Raw genomic sequence first — 19,285 nt, 5'->3', positions numbered from 1 at the left:
ATGTTTGAATGCACTGAACAGTATAATTGTGATAATTGCCCTTTCAGCTACGCGCATTGCAGCATAATATTTAAAGCTATAATAACATGGCAGCAATCAATATGTACAGGTATGTCTGTCAGACTGTGACAAGCTGCCAGCTGTGAATCACTGTGGGATGCAATGTGATGTTTCACAATACAACATTGTGGCTCCTTCAGGAAGTCTGCGGGGTTTTAGCCCATAATCAGTTCACTTCAAATGCAGTAAATGTGACTGACATTTCCTACTATTAAAATCATTAAAAAGTAAGCTCATAAGGCATCTCAAAGGTTAAAGAGAAGTACTGTACCTCCATGGTCTGGCTATGAATACTAACTGCTGCTTCACAGCCTTATGGAGGGGGTCTTGCCTTTTTATTTACTGTTTTCAAGAGTTGAGTTGCGTTTTAACTTCATGGCATTGTTTCCAGATTTGAATGCAAGTACAACTCAAAGAATATTCTAAAATTGTGTTTAGAAATGAATAGCATTTACCAAAATGGTAGTATTGAGTTGTCCTGCGAGTTAAACCGCCAGAAAAACAATTGCAGTGCATGTACCGCCATCTAGAGCACGGAGGACAACCAGAAAATCCCCCAAATGATCAGCTGTTTAGCACCAGGATTACTCCCATACATTCAATCAGTGTAGCAGCCAAGTATCTTGACAACATCTAGGAGTAATTTCCACTAATATTCAAAAGTAATTTTCATCATGGTGCTGAATCATATGTAGAGGGATGACCATATGTATTTCTCTTGGCTTTCATAGCCAGTTGCAAATGCATTGTAACACCTTAACAAAGCTCCCCCCCCCCCCCCCCCAAATCTATAACCTCAACCATTCATGATCATGACTGCTGGTGTACTGGTACTAACAACTCCAAAGCCTATTTTAGTGTAGAGATATAGCATGGAAACAGGCCCTTTGGCCCACCGAGTCCGCACTGACCAGCGATCCCCACACATTAACACTATCCTACTCACACTAGGGTGAATATACAATTTTATCTATGCCAATTAACCTACAGACCTGTGGTCTTTAGAATGTGGGAGGAAACAGGGGCACCCAGGGAAAACCCACACAGGTCACTGGGAGAACGTACAAACTTCATACAGATGGCACCCATAGAACCTGGTGCCATCTGTATGAACCCGGGTCTCTTGCGCTGTAAGGCAGCAACTGCACCACTGCACCACCGTGCTGCCCCATTTGTTCCCTCACGTTTTGGGTTAGCTTCTGAACCATTAATGAAAATTATTGCTTTTGTTCAGTGTTGTCCTTTGAGGAAAGAAAAGAAGGAAAGAATCACCTATATCTTGCCATATAATTGCTTTAAAAATGTAGACAAGTGATAGGTTATAAAAACAGAATTAGAAAATACCTGAATTGAAAACCTGTTAGGGACAACTTTAATAGATACAATAGCTTCTTATCATTCTATAATACTTTTAATTCTGGAGCACTATAAAGCTATAAAATATAAGTAGATAAATGTAATTGTGAGTTATAATAAAAATTATTCGCTTCCATAAATAGTGATTCATTATACACGAGGTAAAAATGTGATAGGATTTAGTCTGATTTTAGTATGCACAATTCACTCACAGATGTTACTAAAGTTATATTATCTTGCATTATGTCATTATTTTCCTCAAAAGCAATGGATAAATACATCTAAATGTTAAATATTTCATTTTGTATTTGAACGTACCAATGCTCATAAGCTCCTCTTAGCTGTAAATTGCTCTGGAGACACTACACTTGTTAATTGCTTTTATTGATCATCTTATTTTGATGAAAATGCTTTGATTACAGAGGAGGTGATACATTCCCATGTTACTCACTGGTGGTCCCCAAATGGAGAACGTCTGGCATTTCTGATGATCAATGACTCCTTGGTACCTAATATGATAATCCCACGTTTTACTGGCAATTTGTACCCAAAGGGAAAACAATATCCATATCCTAAGGTAAGAAATATAATCATAAATCTTCTAAAAATATTAATGAGTAATGCATAAAATTGTAATCAGAATCATGGTGTAATCAGTTGTTGCATTGTGCAGTGTAATAGATTCACTCTCATTGGGTCTAATTACATTGATGTTGTCAGCCTAATGAAGAAGAAAATGAGATGTTATTATTTGTGAATTCTGTGGAAAGGTGGGGAAAGAAAGGACATCCATCATCACCTTTAGCAATATTCTGTAAGTACTGCAGTTTTATTAAAACCACAAAAGTAAACTGTGCCTTGCCCTTTGAGTCTGTTTACACAGATTTAAGCTATCTCTGCTGTGCAGAAGTAGTGAATGATTGTGAATTTGACAAGCAGCTGAAGTGAGATGGGTTAGCTGATTTACAAATATACTTTCGCCATGGCTGTCGAAATAAGTAAATATTCCTATCAGGTTTCTGTGAACTGCGCTTTATAGACTGCATTCGGTGACTAATTGTTAATTATATGGGCTGTTCAACGTGCTCTTATAGAGAACCTGTCTTGAATGTTACAGGAATCATTGCAGTGTTCTGTATCATACAGACCTGTGTATGAAAAGCAACAATCTGGTTACTTTGAAGCCAAATGAAAGCTGGATAGTGGCAGATGATCAATTTTCACTTACCTAAATATTTAAAACAACCCACAGCAGCTTTTAAATATATCTTCAGCCATTTTATAGAAGCAGATAATAGTAAATCATCATGTCAAATGTTAGGCACTTAGGTTTTTTGAACAGATGCAAATAACTTTTGCAGTTACAATCTTTAATCTCTAGTAAAGTAACTATCAAATTTGTAGGATTCAGGACAAAAGATGTGCATAAAGAGCATATAGCATTAAGATGCAGAGCATTTTCTGCAAGTAAATCATTATAGATGCCTTCAATAAATTAGAAGAACTATTATATTATAACATTGAAGCTGGTTTATGCCAAACACCTTCAGGTGTCCTTCATTTTACCCGTGCCTGCAGATAAGTGAAGATGGAAGCTCAGTCAGTGCTATTCTTGTAAAGACAGCTGTAACTTTCCAATTACAGTATTTACTTATCACCTGAGTAATTCTATGGCCAGAAAACCAGACCAGGCATTTGTCATTGGTTTTACGATGGTCTGGATTTTTTTGAATATTTCGGCATAAGTGTCTCCAACTTCGGGACTTCAACGTGGATGTGGAAGACCTGAAATTATTGGCATAACTCAGCAATAATTTGAGTTTGTTTATAGCCATATGCACCAGTATGGTGAGGTACAGGTATACTGAACATTTTTACTTGCAACAGCATTACAGGCACATAGACATGGATAAAAACAAATTCTGCATAAATTACACAAAATTCAAAAAGTAAGAAAACTGCAAAAAAAAAAGCAAGATTGTGGAAAAACATAAATAAAAAAACACGTTAATTGTAGTGCAAGTTGTGAACCATAGTGTTCCATTGTCAAAGTAGGATTAAGGATTGTGTAGGATGGTTCAAGACCCTGATAGTTGTAGGAGACTAGCTGTTCAACCACCTGGTGGTGTGAGCCTTTAGGCTTCTATACCTCTGGCTCAATGGCAGAGCCTCATGTAGATGCTCTCAATGGAGGGAGGGCTGTGCCCGTGATGGACCGGGGCTGAGTCCATCACTGCAGCCTATTGCGTTCCTCTGTGTTGGAATTGCCATACCAGGCCATGTTGTAACCAGTCAGAATACTTTCCACTCTATATATGTAAAAGTTTGTTAGAGTATTTGGATACATACTGAATCTCTTTAAACTTCTAAGAATGTAAAACTGCTAATGTACCACCTACATGATTCCATCTATGTGCTGGGCCCATAGCAGGTCATCTGAGCTGTTAATGCCCAGTAATTTGAACTGCTAACTCTCTCCACCACCGACTCACCAATAAAAAAACTGGTAGCTCTTTGTTTCTAATAAAACTGGCGAGTGATCTCCTGACTTCCCCTTTCTGAAGTCAACGATCAAATCCTTGGCCTTATTGACATTGAAGAGGAGGTTGTTGTTGTTGTTGTAGCACCACTCAGCCTGGTGTTCTATCTCTCTGCATGCTGACAGCACCACCAATGATTCAGCCAACTGCAGTGGCGTTACCACTAATTTATACATTGAAGTTGTGCTTAGCCACACAGTCATGGTTGTAAAAGAGAGTATAGTGGGGGATCGGCACACAGTCTTGATGTGCACCTGTGTTGACTGTCATTTATGTGGAGATGTTGTTACTGATCCACACTGATTGAAGTCTACTAAGAAGAACGTCAAGGATCCAGTTGCAAAAGGAAGTGCAGAAGCCCAGGTCTTGGAGGTTGGTAATAAGTTTGGTAGGGATGACAGTAATGAACGGCAACCTATAGTCGATGAACAGCAGCCTGACAAATGTCTTCCTATTATCCATATGGTCAAGAGTAGAGTGGGAGCTAGTGAGATCGCTGTTGACCTGTTATGGTGATAGGTAAATTGAAGCAGATCTAGGATCTTCTGAGGCAAGAGTTGATTCACGCCATAAACAACATCTCGAAGCGATTTGTTATGGCAGATATCAATGCTGTCAGGCAGTAGTTAATAAGGCAGGTCACCATGCTGTTCTTGGGAACCAATACCAAATGATGCCCTTTTGAGTACGTTAGGAACCTCAGACCACAGAAGCAGGAGGTTGAAGATGTCCTTGAGTACTCAAGTAAATTAGTCCAGACAGGTCTTTAGCATTCAGCCACGGTCAGACCCACTGTGTGGATTCACTCTCTTGAAGGATGCTCTGACATCGGGCTCGGAGACTGAGGTCACAGGGTCATCAGGGTGTGTGGGAGAAACTAACTCGCTCACAGAGAACATATGCAAATTCTATACAGACCGTACCTGAGGTAAGGATTTAATTTGGATCACTGGAGTTGTGAGATACTGATCACCACACCTTTGAAAGAATCTATAGGAGGCGCTGCCTCAAAAAGTCAGCCAGTATCATCAAGGACCAACACCACCTTGGTCATATTCTCGATTCACTGCCATCGGGAACAAGATATATGAGTCTGAAAACTGTGACCTCCAGGTTAATGAACAGATTCTACCTAATAACCATCAGGCTATTGAACGCTACAAACACCAACTAAACTGCAAACTATGAACAGTGTTTGTTGCACTAAGGATTTTGGGCTTTCATTTCATATTGTACTAATACTGCTGTATTGGGTTTTTTTAATTGAACTTTTAATCGTTTGTTTATTATGTTATCTATTGAATACTGTGTTTACAGACCTGTTATGCTGCTGCAAGTAAGAATTTAATTGTTATGCTTTGGTACATATGACTGTTCAACACACTTAACTCTGAGGCAGCAACTCTACTGGCTGCACCACTGTACTACCCCAAAAATGGATAGGCTTTCTTGGTTTGGGCATTTTTTAGATACCAATATCTTGTCTCATCTTTAGCTAGAACTCTTTCTGTGATGAAGCTACTACTTTACCACCAATCTCCATGATCTTTACAGCAATCTCTGGGTTACTGTATAAGATGCTCATGATCTATCAAACCATCAGCGACACTGCCTCAAAACGTGTTATAATGTTCATGCTAGTTACATGGCAGTTGTCTCTGAACTACACAGCTGCCTGTGCTTGGCACAAGGGATTAGCTAGGGAGTGAGGGAATAACCTTTGTTTCTGAGGGATTCTAAAATATGTATGCCTTTAGGAAAAAGACATTGTGAATCATTACTAGAGAGAAAGTAATTGACCTTCACGATCTGAGTGCTGATGCTGACAGAGCAGTAGAGCTCTTTATCTGTTAGTATAAACCACTGTACTCAAGTATCTGTATTTATGTAGAGGCTTCAATGTGAAAATGTCAAAAGGCGTTTCATAGATGAACTTATGGAAACCAGGCATGAAGCCAAGAGAAAGAGAAAAAAAATCAGATGAGGTAACGAAAAACTAAGCTGGCAATTTTTTTAAAGGTGAAGTGGATGATGCTGAAATCTTGCTTAGAACACAGTGCTGGAGCAACTCAGTGGGTCAGGCAGCTTCTCTGGAGGATTTAGAACTTGAAGAAATGTCCCAAACTGAAACATCGCCTACCCATGCCAATCTGAAGAAGGGTCCCAACCTGAAACATTGAGACACCTATCTATATCCCCCAAAGGTGCTGCCTCGCTGAGTTACTCCAGAGATTTGTGTTCTGTCCTGTTGGATGAAGGCACTGTCACCTATAATAAGTATGGTGGTACAAAAAGGTTGCAGTGAGAGGAACAGAGCAAAGAGATATTGCTGGTCTACATTTTAAGAGATAATTGGATTGATGGTTTGCAATGCTCTGCTGATATTGCCATGAAGTGGAAAGAAGCTATAAACATTTGCTGTGTTGAACAATGCATTGGTCAATGTAGCTTTTGGGAGCAAGCTAGCTGACATTGTAGATAGTCCCCAAAACCAAACTTGGAAAAGAACTAGCAATGGCTGAACGACTATGGGACCCAGACTGCAAGCAGCAGTGATGCCTGTAATCTAGGCTGACTGGAGCAAATAACGCATCTTGTGCCTGGAAGATCATGTTTGACTAATCTTCTTGAATTTTTTGTTTAGAGTTTACTAGGGAAATGAGGGTAAAGCGGTGGATGTTGTCTATATGGACTTCAGTAAGGCCTTTGACAAGGTTCCACATGGAAGGTTGGTTAAGAAGGTTCAATTGTTGGGTATTAATAGTGGAGTAGCAAGATGGATTCAACAGTGGCTGAATGGGAGATACCAGAGTGTAATGGTGGATAACTGTTTGTCAGGTTGGAGGCCGGTGACTAGTGGGGTGTCTCAGGGATCTGTGTTGGGTCCACTGTTGTTTGTCATATACATCAATGATCTGGATGATGGTGTGGTAAATTGGATTAGTACGTATGCAGATGATACTAAGATAGGTGGTGTTGTGGATAATGAAGTAGATTATCAAAGTCTGCAGAGAGATTTAGACCATTTGGAAGAGTGGGCTGAAAGATGGCAGATGGAGTTTAATGCTGATAAGTGTGAGGTGCTACATCTTGGCAGGACAAATCAAAATAGGACGTACATGGTAAATGGTAGTGAATTGAGGGATGCAGTTGAAAAGAAGGATCTACGAATAACTGTGCATAGTTCCCTGAAGGTGGAATCTCATGTAGATAGGGAGGTAAAGAAAGCTTTTGGTGTGCTGGCCTTTATAAATCAGAGCATTGAGGATAGAAGTTGGGATGTAATGTTAAAATTGTACAAGGCATTGGTGGGGCCAATTCTGGTGTATGGTGTACAATTTTGGTCGCCAAATTATAGGAAAGATGTCAACAAAATAGAGAGTACAGAGGAGATTTACTAGAATGTTGCCTGGGTTTCAGCACCTAAGTTACAGAGAAAAGTTGAACAAGTTAGGTTGGAGCGCAGAAGGTTAAGGGGGGAATTGATGGAGGTCTTTAAAATTATGAGAGGGATAGACAGAGTTGACGTGGATAAGCTTTTTCCATTGAGAGTAGGGAAGATTCAAACAAGAGGACATGATTTGAGAATTTAGGGATAAAAGTTTAGGGGTAACATGAGGGGGAACTTCTTTACTCAGAGAGTGGTAGCTGTGTGGAATGAGCTTCCAGTGGAAGTGGTGGAGGCAGGTTCGATTTTATCATTTAAAAATAAATTGGATAGGTATATGGATGGGAAAGGAATGGAGGGTTATGGTCTGAGTGCAGGTAGATGGGACTAGGTGAGAGTAAGTGTTCGGCACGGACTAGAAGGGCCGAGATGGCCTGTTTCCGTGCTGTAATTGTTATATGGTTATATCTTTCTAGCCATTTCCCTTTCGAGATACAGCACAGAAACAGGCCCATTGAGTGCACTGACCAGTGATCACCCCGTATATTAACACTATCCTACACACAAGGGACAATTTTACCAAAACCAATTAACCTACAAACCTCTATGTCGTTGGAGTGTTGGGGGAAACCAGGGCACCCGGTGAAAACCCAAGGGGTCACAGGGAGAAAGTACAAACTCCAATCAGACAGCACCCGTGCAGCCCAACGTGGCCACCTTCAGCCCACCGAGTCCACAGTGACCATTGAGCACCCATTCATACTATTCCAATATTATCCAATTTTTCCACCAACTCCCCACACACTGGGGACAATTTATTGAGGCCAATTAACCTACAAATCCGCATGTCGTGATGTGGGAGGAAACTGGATCACCCAGAGGAAACCCATGCCATCACAGAGAGAACTTGCAAACTCCACATACAGCACCTGAAGACAGGATTGAATCCAGGTCCCTGGCGCTGTGAGGAAGCAGCTCGACCAGTTGTGTTCCAGTACAGAACTGGGATGCTATTCATTACTCTAGCTTGCACCACTTTGCAGCATTCCAACCTTGAAAATCTGCTTGAGACACTTTAAAACCAAGCACAATCATTATGATTTCCTTTCCCACATGTAAACGTTTAGCTGACCTTTCATGGTCACCCTGAGTTTAACTTTCTCCAGGTTTCAAACCAAAACTTTGAAATCCAGGGCATTATGCATCACTCTTCACCAGTGGGAAGTGCTGACAGGAAAATTGGAGCAGATACCTAGCAATGTAAGTGGAATTATTTTAAGTTTCTGCTTACATCACCAAAGGGAGCTTTCTCCTGTATTTAAATAGACTATCACCCTTTCTTAAGTACAGAATGGCCTATATTTCTGACATTCTAGCTGGTCATTTTTAAAGTGCTTGCTTGGGCAACGATGGCCCCTACATACTGAAGCAGTCAACACCAGGCTTACTTTTTCTCAATGGAGAAAGTGTGACCTCTAATTCTTAGTTAATCCAACATATACCGATTTTCCTTTTTCAATTAATTTTACAGCTGGCTATTAAATAGATGTTAGCTCTCCCACCCATATATGTGGGAGGCTATTTATGAGTAATAAATGTCAAAGTCAGGTAAAATGTACATACATTTAGCCCAACTTTCTGCATTAAGAGCCCTAAATAGCAGCTACCAAAGGGATTGCTGCAGATTTTTCCAAAGAGAAATTGCTAAAATACTTTGTAGGTCAGACAACATCTGTTGAGAAATAAAAATAGAGTCAATGTTGCAGATCGACAATCGTTCTCTTGAATATTACTCAGATTCAACGATCAATTTGAAACATAAACTTAATTTATCAATCTACACCTAGGATTCAGTTTAGTTTATTGTCATGCGTACCGAGGTACAGTGAAAAGCTTTTTGTTGCGTGCTAACCAGTCAGCAGAAAGACAATAAATGATTGTAATCGATCCATTTATAGACATAGAAACATAGAAAAATATAAAGTAGGTGCAGGAGTAGGCCATTAGGCCATTCGAGCCTGCACCGCCATTCAATATGATCATGGCTGATCATCCAACTCAGTATCCTGTAACTGCCTTCTCTCCATACCCCCTGATCCCTTTAGCCACAAGGGCCACATCTAACTCCCTCTTAAATATAGCCAATGAACTGGCCTCAACTACCTTCTGTGGCAGAGAGTTCCAGAGACTCACCGCTCTCTGTGTGAAAAATGTTTTTCTCATCTTGGTCCTAAAAGATTTCCCCCTTATCCTTAAACTGTGACCCCTTGTTCTGGACTTCCCCAACATCGGGAACAATCTTCCTGCATCTAGCCTGTCCAACCCCTTAAGAATTTTGTAAGTTTCTATAAGATCCCCCCTCAATCTAAATTCTAGCGAGTACAAGCCGAGTCTACCAGTCTTTCTTCATATGAAAGTCCTGACATCCCAGGAATCAGTCTGGTGAACCTTCTCTGTACTCCCTCTATGGCAAGAATGTCTTTCCTCAGATTAGGAGACCAAAACTGTACGCAATACTCCAGGTGTGGTCTCACCAAGACCCTGTACAACTGCAGTAGAACCTCCCTGCTCCTATACTCAAATCCTTTTGCTATGAATGCTAACATACCATTCGCTTTCTTCACTGCCTGCTGCACCTGCATGCCTACTTTCAATGACTGGTGTACCATGACACCCAGGTCTCGTTGCATCTCCCCTTTTCCTAATCGGCCACCATTCAGATATAAGTCTACTTTCCTGTTTTTGCCACCAAAGAGGATAACCTCACATTTATCCACATTATACTGCATTTGCCATGCATTTGCCCACTCACCCAGCCTATCCGAGTCACCTTGCAGCCTCCTAGCATCCTCCTCACAGCTAACACTGCCCCCCAGCTTCGTGTCATCCGCAAACTTGGAGATATTACATTCAATTCCCACGTCCAAATCATTAATATATATTGTAAATAGCTGCGGTCCCAGCACTGAGCCTTGCGGTACCCCACTAGTCACTTCCTGCCATTGTGAAAAGGACCCGTTTACTCCTACTTTTGGAGTTGCTCGATCTTCCCTGGCTCGTCTCCAGTTGGTTCAAAATGCTGCTGCTCGCCTTTTAACTGGAACTCGAAAGAGGGAGCACATAACGCCAATTCTGGCCTCCCTCCACTGGCTCCCGGTGTACTTTCGAGTTCATTTTAAGACTCTTTTATTTGTTTTTAAATCTTTAAATGGCCTCGCCCCGCCTTACCTCCCTGAGCTGCTTCATCCTTATGCTCCTGCCCGGTGCCTCAGGTCAGCTGATCAGCTGCTCCTGGAGGTACCGAGGTCTAAGCGGAAGCTCAGAGGGGATAGAGCCTTCTCTGTTGCTGCTCCGGCGTTATGGAACACTCTGCCGTTGCACATCAGACAGGCCCCCTCACTGTCCATCTTCAAAACCAATCTTAAAACCCATTTCTATTCCTTGGCTTTTGACCCTGCATGAGACTTTGCTCCTGTTTTAGTGTTTTTAATGGGTTTTTTTTTGTTTTTACTCTCTCTTTTAATGTTTTTATTGTCGTGTAATAATTTTTTGTCCATGATTAGTCATGTACAGCACTTTGTTGCAACAGTTGTTGTTTTTAAAGTGCTCTATAAATAAAGTTATTATATTATTATTACTCTTTGCTTCCTGTCTGCCAGCCGGTTCTCTATCCACATCAATACTGAACCCCCAATACCGTGTGCTTTAAGTTTGCATACTAATCTCTTATGTGGGACCTTGTCAAAAGCCTTCTGGAAGTCCAGATATAACACATCCACTGGTTCTCCCTTATCCACTCTACTAGTTACATCCTCGAAAAATTCTATAAGATTCGTCAGACATGGTTTACCTTTCATAAATCCATGCCGACTTGGTCCAATAATTTCACCACTTTCCAAATGTGCTGCTATCCCTCTTTAATAACTGACTCTAGCAGTTTCCCCACTACCGATGTTAAACTAACTGGTCTGTAATTCCCCGTTTTCTCTCTCCCTCCCTTTTTTAAAAGTGGGGTTACATTAGCTACCCTCCAATTCTCAGGAACTACTCCAGAATCTAAAGAGTTTTGAAATGTTTTGTAGTGTACAGATACACGAGTTTTGTAGTGTACAGATACATAAAAGAGAATAACGTTTAGTGCAAGGTAAAGCCAGCAAGTCCGATCAAGGATAGTCTGAGGGTCATCAAAGAGGTAGATAGTAGTTCGGCACTGCTCCATGATTGTGGTAGGATGATTCACATCCTGAACAGCCGAATAGATTAATTGAGTCATACAGCACAGAAACATGTCCTTTACCCCATGCCGACCAGCTGGTCCCATTTGCCCGCTGTTGGCCCATATCCCTGTAAACCTTTCCTATCCATGTACCTGTCCAACTGCTGTTATAGTATCTGCCTCAACTACCTCCCCTGGCAGCTCGTTCCATATACCCACTACCCTCTGTGTGGAAAAGTTTCCCTTCAGGTTCCTATTAAATATTTTCCCTCTCACCTTAAACTTCTCACCTATGTCCCCTAGTGTTTAAGTCCCCTACGCTGGGTAAAACACTCTGTGCATTTACCTATCTATTCCCTACATGATTTTATACATGTTTATAAGATCAACCCTCAGCCTCCTGTGCTCTAAGGAATAAAGTCCTAACCTTGCCCAACCTCTCCCTATAGCCCAGGCCCTCAAGTCCTGGCAACATACTTACAGCATTTTGTACTTTTCAGTTTGGATTTCCAGCATCATTAGTATTTTGCTTTGCAAGAATAGTATTCAAGTTTATTTCTGTAAGGATATATAAAATAATATCTTTAATGTAGGCAGTAATTTAGTGATAACTTACTCTTAAATCAGTCTTGACTAATTCTTGATACCTCTGCTGTGGTGTGACCATTAAGCCTCAATGTTTCCTGGAATTTAACTAAGGGAGTCCACTCCTTGCTTCTAATCTCAAGTGTCCCTTAATTCACAATGGCCGAATCCCAAGATGGTCCTGCATCAGGTTATATTTGCTCATTAAATCTAACAAATAAAAGTAAATTGGGATGTGGCTGTAAACGTGTACTTTGATTTTAAAAGACACCGATTAGAATTAGATTACAGTCAGTTAACACTGCAGTCGGCTGGACTGAACTGGCAGATGTAATTTAATTCATTATTTATGAACTACAAGATGCATCTTATAATTAAAATGACATTATTGTGTGCTAGCAACAAGGTCAATGCGATATTAGCATGCAAGATTTTAACTGGAATGATCTTTAGTTGGCAAGAAAACACTTTTGGTGTGCTGTTCATCATTCGCCATCTAGTGGTACAGTTAAATAATTAGATTATAACCGACAACTAAACTAGGTCACTTTTCAGCAACATTATCAACGTAATGAAATTCTGACAGATAAATCCCTTTGAAAATTGTCGTCTGCATCCATATCCTTTTCATGGGGCCACATTTATCAATTTCACCGCAAGTTACATTAATTGACATATTTCCTGTTAATCAGCGACACTATTAAGAATCTAAGGATGTAACAAAGAGAAATGGGTGTGCTCTGTGCTTTAATAAGATCATGACTGATTCTTGATCTCAGCTCCATCTTCCTATCTGATCAACAATATTTCTTGAGCCTTAGATCATTGACTCTATTGACGTCGGCCTTCAATACACACAATGTCACATTAGTTCTATGGGAAAGAAAATTCCAAAGATCCAGTATATATCAAGTTTAGAAATTTCTCTCATCCTAATCTGAAATGGCAATCTCTAATCTGAATTTATGTCACATGGTCACGTCAAGTCACTTTTATTTTTATAGCACATTTAAAAAACAACTCTCGTTGACCAAAGTGCTTTAATTGGTGGAGGTACTAACGTTATACAACATTGGTTCATAGATTAAGTACATACATAAATACATACATACATATAGCACTCCCTCAGAGGACGTCAAGAAAGGTTTCTTTATTTATTTATTTATTTATTTATTTATTCCGAACAAGTAAAGACATTAACAACATTAATATTAACAGAATCGAAATTATCAAACAATTGGACATTACAATCAATATTTACAAAGCAATGAGAAGAACAAAATCAAAGTTCCAATGTCCAACTCTGTGTCTGTACAAGCTCGAAAAGGAGTGAGAAGAAGAATAACTTATTAAATCTCACCCCTTTTCCCCAACACTTCTACCATATTTAAAAATCAATTAATTACTAATAATAATACTACCCTAGGCAATTTCCCATAATACCTACAGACATATATATACATACAACTATTATGTACATACAAACCTCATAGCTGAAGTACCCAAACATAAGTAAACAATAGTAAAGCAATAGATAAACACTAACCCCCACTTGTCAACCATCCCCTCCATCCCTGTACCCCTTGAGAATTATTTTTTTATATATCATTTTAAAATGATTCATGTTTGTGCATTGCTTCAATTCCCCGTTCAATTTATTCCACACTCCTACTCCACAAACCGAAATACAAAAGGTTTTTCTAGTCGTACGGACTTTTTGTTTCTTAAAGTTAAATATTCCTCTTAAATTGTAACCCCCCACACGCTCGTTAAATAATTTTTGAATGTTTCCAGGTAAATTTTTATTTTTGGCCCTAAACATTATCTGAGCTGTTTTGAATGTAACCAAATCTTCTAATTTTAATAATTTTGACTCTAAAAATAATGGATTCGTATGACCCAGATACTTAGCATTATGGATAATACGAATTGCTCTTTTTTGCATCATGGTTAATGAGTGTATCGAATTTTTATAGTTATTACCCCAGACTTCTGCACAATAATTTAAGTAGGGTAAAATCAATGAACAATAAAGAATACGGAGTGATTTGTAATCCAGAGCTTGCTTGGCTTTGAATAATACAGAGATACTTTTTGACAATTTTAATTTTACATGTTTAATATGTGATTTCCAGCTTATTTTATCGTCAATTATAACCCCAAGAAATTTATTTTCATGCACTCTTTCAACTTCCACCCCATTTATCTTTATACTTACTAGTGTATTTATTCTACAATTACCAAATAACATTATTTTAGTTTTACTCAGATTTAATGAAATTTTATTCCTATCAAACCATATTTTCAATTTACCCATTTCTTTTATTATTTTATCCAATAGCTGTTTTAAATTTTCCCCAGAACAAAAAATATTTGTATCATCTGCAAACAAAACCAGCCTCAAGACATTGGACACATTACAAATATCATTTATGTACATGATAAATAATTTTGGGCCCAGCACTGACCCCTGTGGTACACCACACACAATGTCCAAGCATGTATAATTATGACTACCCAGATTTACAAACTGTTGCCTGTTACTTAAGTAGCTTTTAATCTAGTCCAATACTATTCCTCTAATTCCATACCTCTCCAATTTTTTTAATAAAATATCATGATTAATTGTATCAAATGCTTTTTTTATGTCAATAAATATCCCAGCTGCATATAATTTCTTATCAATGGCGTTTGTGATGTCTTCAATTAATTCTAGTATTGCAAGTGATGTTGATCTATTTGTTCTGAATCCATATTGACTTTCTGTGATTAATTTATTCTTTTCTACAAATTTGTCTAATCTATTATTAAACATTTTTTCTAATATTTTGGAAAATTGTGGGAGTAAGTCTATAGTTTGTAAAATGATGCTTGTTCCCAGTTTTGTATATTGGTATTATTTTTGCTATTTTCATTTGAATTGGGAAAGTACCGGTTTGGAAGGATAAATTACAGATGAATGTTAAAGGTTTGGAGATCCCCTCAATGACCATCTTAACTAGCGACATGTCAATGTCGTTGAAATCGGTAGACTTTTTATTTTTACATGTTTTGACAATATCCAACAGTTCTTTTTCTTCTACTGCCGTAAGAAACATAGAGCAGGGATTTCTCTCCACTAAATTCTCAGGAGTTTCTCCAGATGTCCCTGAAGCGGGGATTTGTTTAGCCAGGTCTGGTCCAATATTTACAAAAAAATTATTAAAACTATTAGCTATATCTTCCATATTGTAATTTTCCTTATCCTTATCAATAAAATACTTCGGGTAATTTGTTCTCCCCGAACCATTTCTGATAATGCTATTAAGTATGCTCCATATTCTTTTTATATTGTCTTTATTGTCATCTAATTTCTTCTTATAATAATCTTTCTTGCTTTCTCTTATGATGTAAGTTAATTTATTTTTATACTTTTTATATTTATTTTCTGTATCTTTAGTTCTCTCTCTTATAAAATCTCTGTATAGGGCATTTTTTTTTTTACAAGCATTTTGTAATCCCTTTGTGTTTGAGAGTAAAGATGAGTTTTTAGTCTCGATTTAAAAGAGTCGATGGAGGGGGCAGTTCTGATGGGAAGAGGGATGCAGTTCCACAGTCTAGGAGCTGCAACCGCAAAGGCGCAGTCGCCCTGAGTTTATGCCTAGACTGTGGGATGTTCAGTAACCCCAAGTCGGCCGATCTGAGGGGCCTGGAGGTGGTGTGGTGGGTAAGCAGAATTTTGATGTAGGTGGGGGCAAGCCCGTTAAGGGCTTTGTAAACATAAAGAAGGATCTTGAAATTTATTCGGAACTGCACAGGGAGCCAGTGGAGAGAGGCCAGTATCGGGCTGATTTGGTCCCTTTTTCGGGTGCTCGTCAGGAGTCTCGCTGCGGCGTTTTGGACCAGTTGCAGGTGGGACAGGGAAGATTGGCTGATGCCAGTGTAAAGGGAGTTGCAGTAGTCGAGGCGGGAGGAGATAAATATGTGGATGATCTTTTCGAGGTAATCAAACTGGAGGAATAGTTTAGCTATCGTCCGAAGCTGGAAGAAGCTAGCTTTTACCACAGCATTGATTTTTTTGTCAAATTTCAATGCTGAGTCAAATATCACGCCACGCCATAGCAATGGAAGGAAATGCCGTGCCTTTGAATGACTTGGCCTAAGGAGAGCATATACAGGGAGAAGAGAATGGGGCCAAGGATGGAACCTTGTGGAACCCCGCAGCAGAGGCTAGCTGGGGAGGAGAACGAGTTGCCTAGGTTAGTAGAGAAACTAGAGAAGCAGCCATTTTTAGTTGTCTTGCTGCCAGCATTGAGTTAATGTAATAAAGAGTTCTGTTGTACCTTGAAGACTCTCAAGTTTTATACAGACATAGAATAAGAGCAAGACATTGTCTCTCATTCTTTCAAACTTCATATGGCACTCTAAAGTCAATCTCCCCTCAAAGGCAAGGTTGTTTAATCTCAACAAGAGTTTCAGAAGTAAATATACTCCTCCTCATTCTGCACCTGTTTACCTCCAACAAATCTAATTTGCCCTTAAGATCAGTGTCCTGAAAATTTAACTCTATTTCTCTCTCCACAGATGTTGCTAGTACCTACTCTCTTATGAGACACAGTGGCATTTGCCAAATTAAGGGGGGGGGGATTTCATGAAATACCATAAACTGTTAGTTGGGGGAAAGGATGTCAGCAGGTTTAAATGCCCATTACTGTTTCATTGGCATAATTCCCATGGAATCCAAGAGTTGCAACATTGAAGCTTTGAAACTAGAGGTGTGGCTTTTATAATTGCACTGGAAGGAATACAGGCCAGAAGTACAACTCAAAGTGAGCCGAGTCGAGTTGAGTTTAGAACGATTTTGGGCCACCGATGAGTGATAATGTCCTGGAACTTGAACTTGGTGACTGCTAGGGTGATTCAAGTAGGGGTGAACAATGGATTAAAAAGGAAATTGGATAAGTGCTGAAGGGAACTAAGCTTGAAGAGCAGGACAATGATACTGTTCCAATCACTTAGATGAAATGGATAGCCTTCTCCTATGATATTGTAATTCCATGACTCCATGAGTCTAAGGATAAGCAACGATCAGTCGTATTATCAGGAGTCTAGTTAAGACCATTGAACAATGCAGATGAAATGTGGACATCAAACAATTATAGAATTATATAGCACAGAACAGAAACAATTCATGCCTGAACTGAAAATGAAAAAATAAAAGGAAAGAATTGTAATTAAGGACATCGAACTACCCATAGAAAATGATTGTGTGCCAATCATTGTGGAGTATTGTGTGCAGTTTTGGTCACCTAATTTGAGGAAGGACATTCTTGCTATTGAGAAGTGCAGCGTAGGTTTACAACGTTAATTCCCGGGATGGCGGGACTGTCATATGCTGAGAGATTGGAGCAGCTGGGCTTGTATACTCTGGAGTTTAGAAGGATGAGAGGGGATCTCATTGAAACATATAAGATTGTTAAGGGCTTGGACACACTAGAGGCAGGAAACATGTTCCCGATGTTGGGGGAGTCCAGAACCAGGGGCCACAGTTTAAGAATAAGGAGTAAGCCATTTAGAATGGAGATGAGGAAACACTTTTTCTCACAGAGAGTGGTGAGTCTGTGGTATTCTCTGCCTCAGAGGGCGGTGGAGGCAGGTTCTCTGCATGCTTTCAAGAGAGAGCTAGATAGGGCTCTTAAAAATAGCGGAGTCAGGGGATATGGGGAGAAGGCAGGAACGGAGTACTGATTGGGGATGATCAGCCATGATCACATTGAATGGCGGTGCTGGCTCGAAAGGCCAAATGGCCTACTCCTGCACCTATTGTCTATTGAACACGGCTAAAGAGATAGAATTCTCAAATAGTGTGTTTTCTCAGATTCAATATATAAAAGAAACAGATGACAATACTGTTCAAAAAAATTTGTTGCGAAGAGAAACAGGAGCAGGTTAAAAAAAAAAATGTATGTGGGAGAACATCCAAGGCATTATGATTAAACAATTAGTGTTGAGATAACGATTGAGAAATTGTGGGTTGTTTAAAATCCAAAGTAATAGACTGTAAAAAAACTGTGTGTGAATAAATGGTTAAAGATAACTGACAAAGATGCAAAACAACAGAGGGGCAATACTTAAAGGGAAAATCAATAGAGATTGAGATAAATATATTAGATCACAGTGCAATGGATAAATGATGTGAGGATCAAATTGATTTTTTTTCAAATAAAACATTGCTAAGGACATAATAAAAGTGGGAATTACAAAAAGGAATTTGATGAGCTTGGGACAGAGAGTAAGATGAGGAAAGTTAGATGTAGGAAGCACAGAATGAAAATATAAAGGAATATAGGGGACTAAACTTACCAGTTTAAGTTTTTAGTTTTAGAGATACAGCACGGAAACAGCCCCTTCTTTGAGAAAACCCTTGCGGTCACGGGGAGCATGTACAAACAGCACCCATAGTTGGGATCAAGCCCGTATCTCTGGCAACTCTACCACTGCACCACTGTGCTGCCCAATTGTGATTGTGAGAGAGAGATTAAGAGATATTTTTAAATGACTGGTATACTGAATAAATATTTTACTCCATACTCACTATGACGGTACGAAAGCGATATTGACAATTTTGGCCATGGACTTAAATAGGAAAAAATATTTAAAAGGTGCCTGCTTGGATTTCCAGAAGGAAGAACTTATTAAACCAACATAACCGAGTCAAGAGTCATATGTTGTTTTATTGTCATTTGTCCCGAAACAGAACAATATTCTTATTTGCAGCAGCACCACAGATAGGTAAAGGTATTACTCTGTAAAATCCATACCAACAAAAAAATGTCAGTATATATATTAAAAAAAACAGACAATTAAATAGACAACAGTAATGCAAAATCTACAAATCTATATAGTTCAGAGCCTATTTAGAGGTTGGAGAGTTTAATTGCCTGATGGTTGTAAAAAAGAAGCTGCTCCCGATCCTGGACATTACAGATTTCAGCTCCTATATCTTCTTTCCGATGGCAGGAGTGAAATAAGAGTGTGGCCAGGGTGATGCTGGCTGCCTTTTTGAGGCAGTGACTCCTATAGATCCATTCGATGGTATGATGAGCAGTGTTCACCACGTTTTGCAACCTTCTTCAATCCTGGGCATTCGAGTTGCCAAAC

General features: G+C 39.3%; 1 protein-coding gene across 1 annotated transcript in view; it reads left to right on the top strand.

Annotated features, from left to right (window-relative positions):
* dpp10 (dipeptidyl peptidase like 10) overlaps nt 1-19,285 on the top strand; it is a 683,609-nt gene that overhangs the window by 567,520 nt on the left and 96,804 nt on the right. Inside the window, exon 9 of the mRNA XM_033024629.1 lies at nt 1,839-1,993. Within this exon, the coding sequence (XP_032880520.1) occupies nt 1,839-1,993 (155 nt within the window). The remainder of the gene's footprint in view (nt 1-1,838; nt 1,994-19,285) is intronic.

The sequence above is a fragment of the Amblyraja radiata genome, chromosome 7, assembly GCF_010909765.2.
Source record: "Amblyraja radiata isolate CabotCenter1 chromosome 7, sAmbRad1.1.pri, whole genome shotgun sequence".
Lineage (NCBI taxonomy): Eukaryota > Metazoa > Chordata > Chondrichthyes > Rajiformes > Rajidae > Amblyraja > Amblyraja radiata.
Note: the sequence above shows the minus strand (reverse complement) of the source record. Positions and strands in the feature narration are given on the sequence as shown.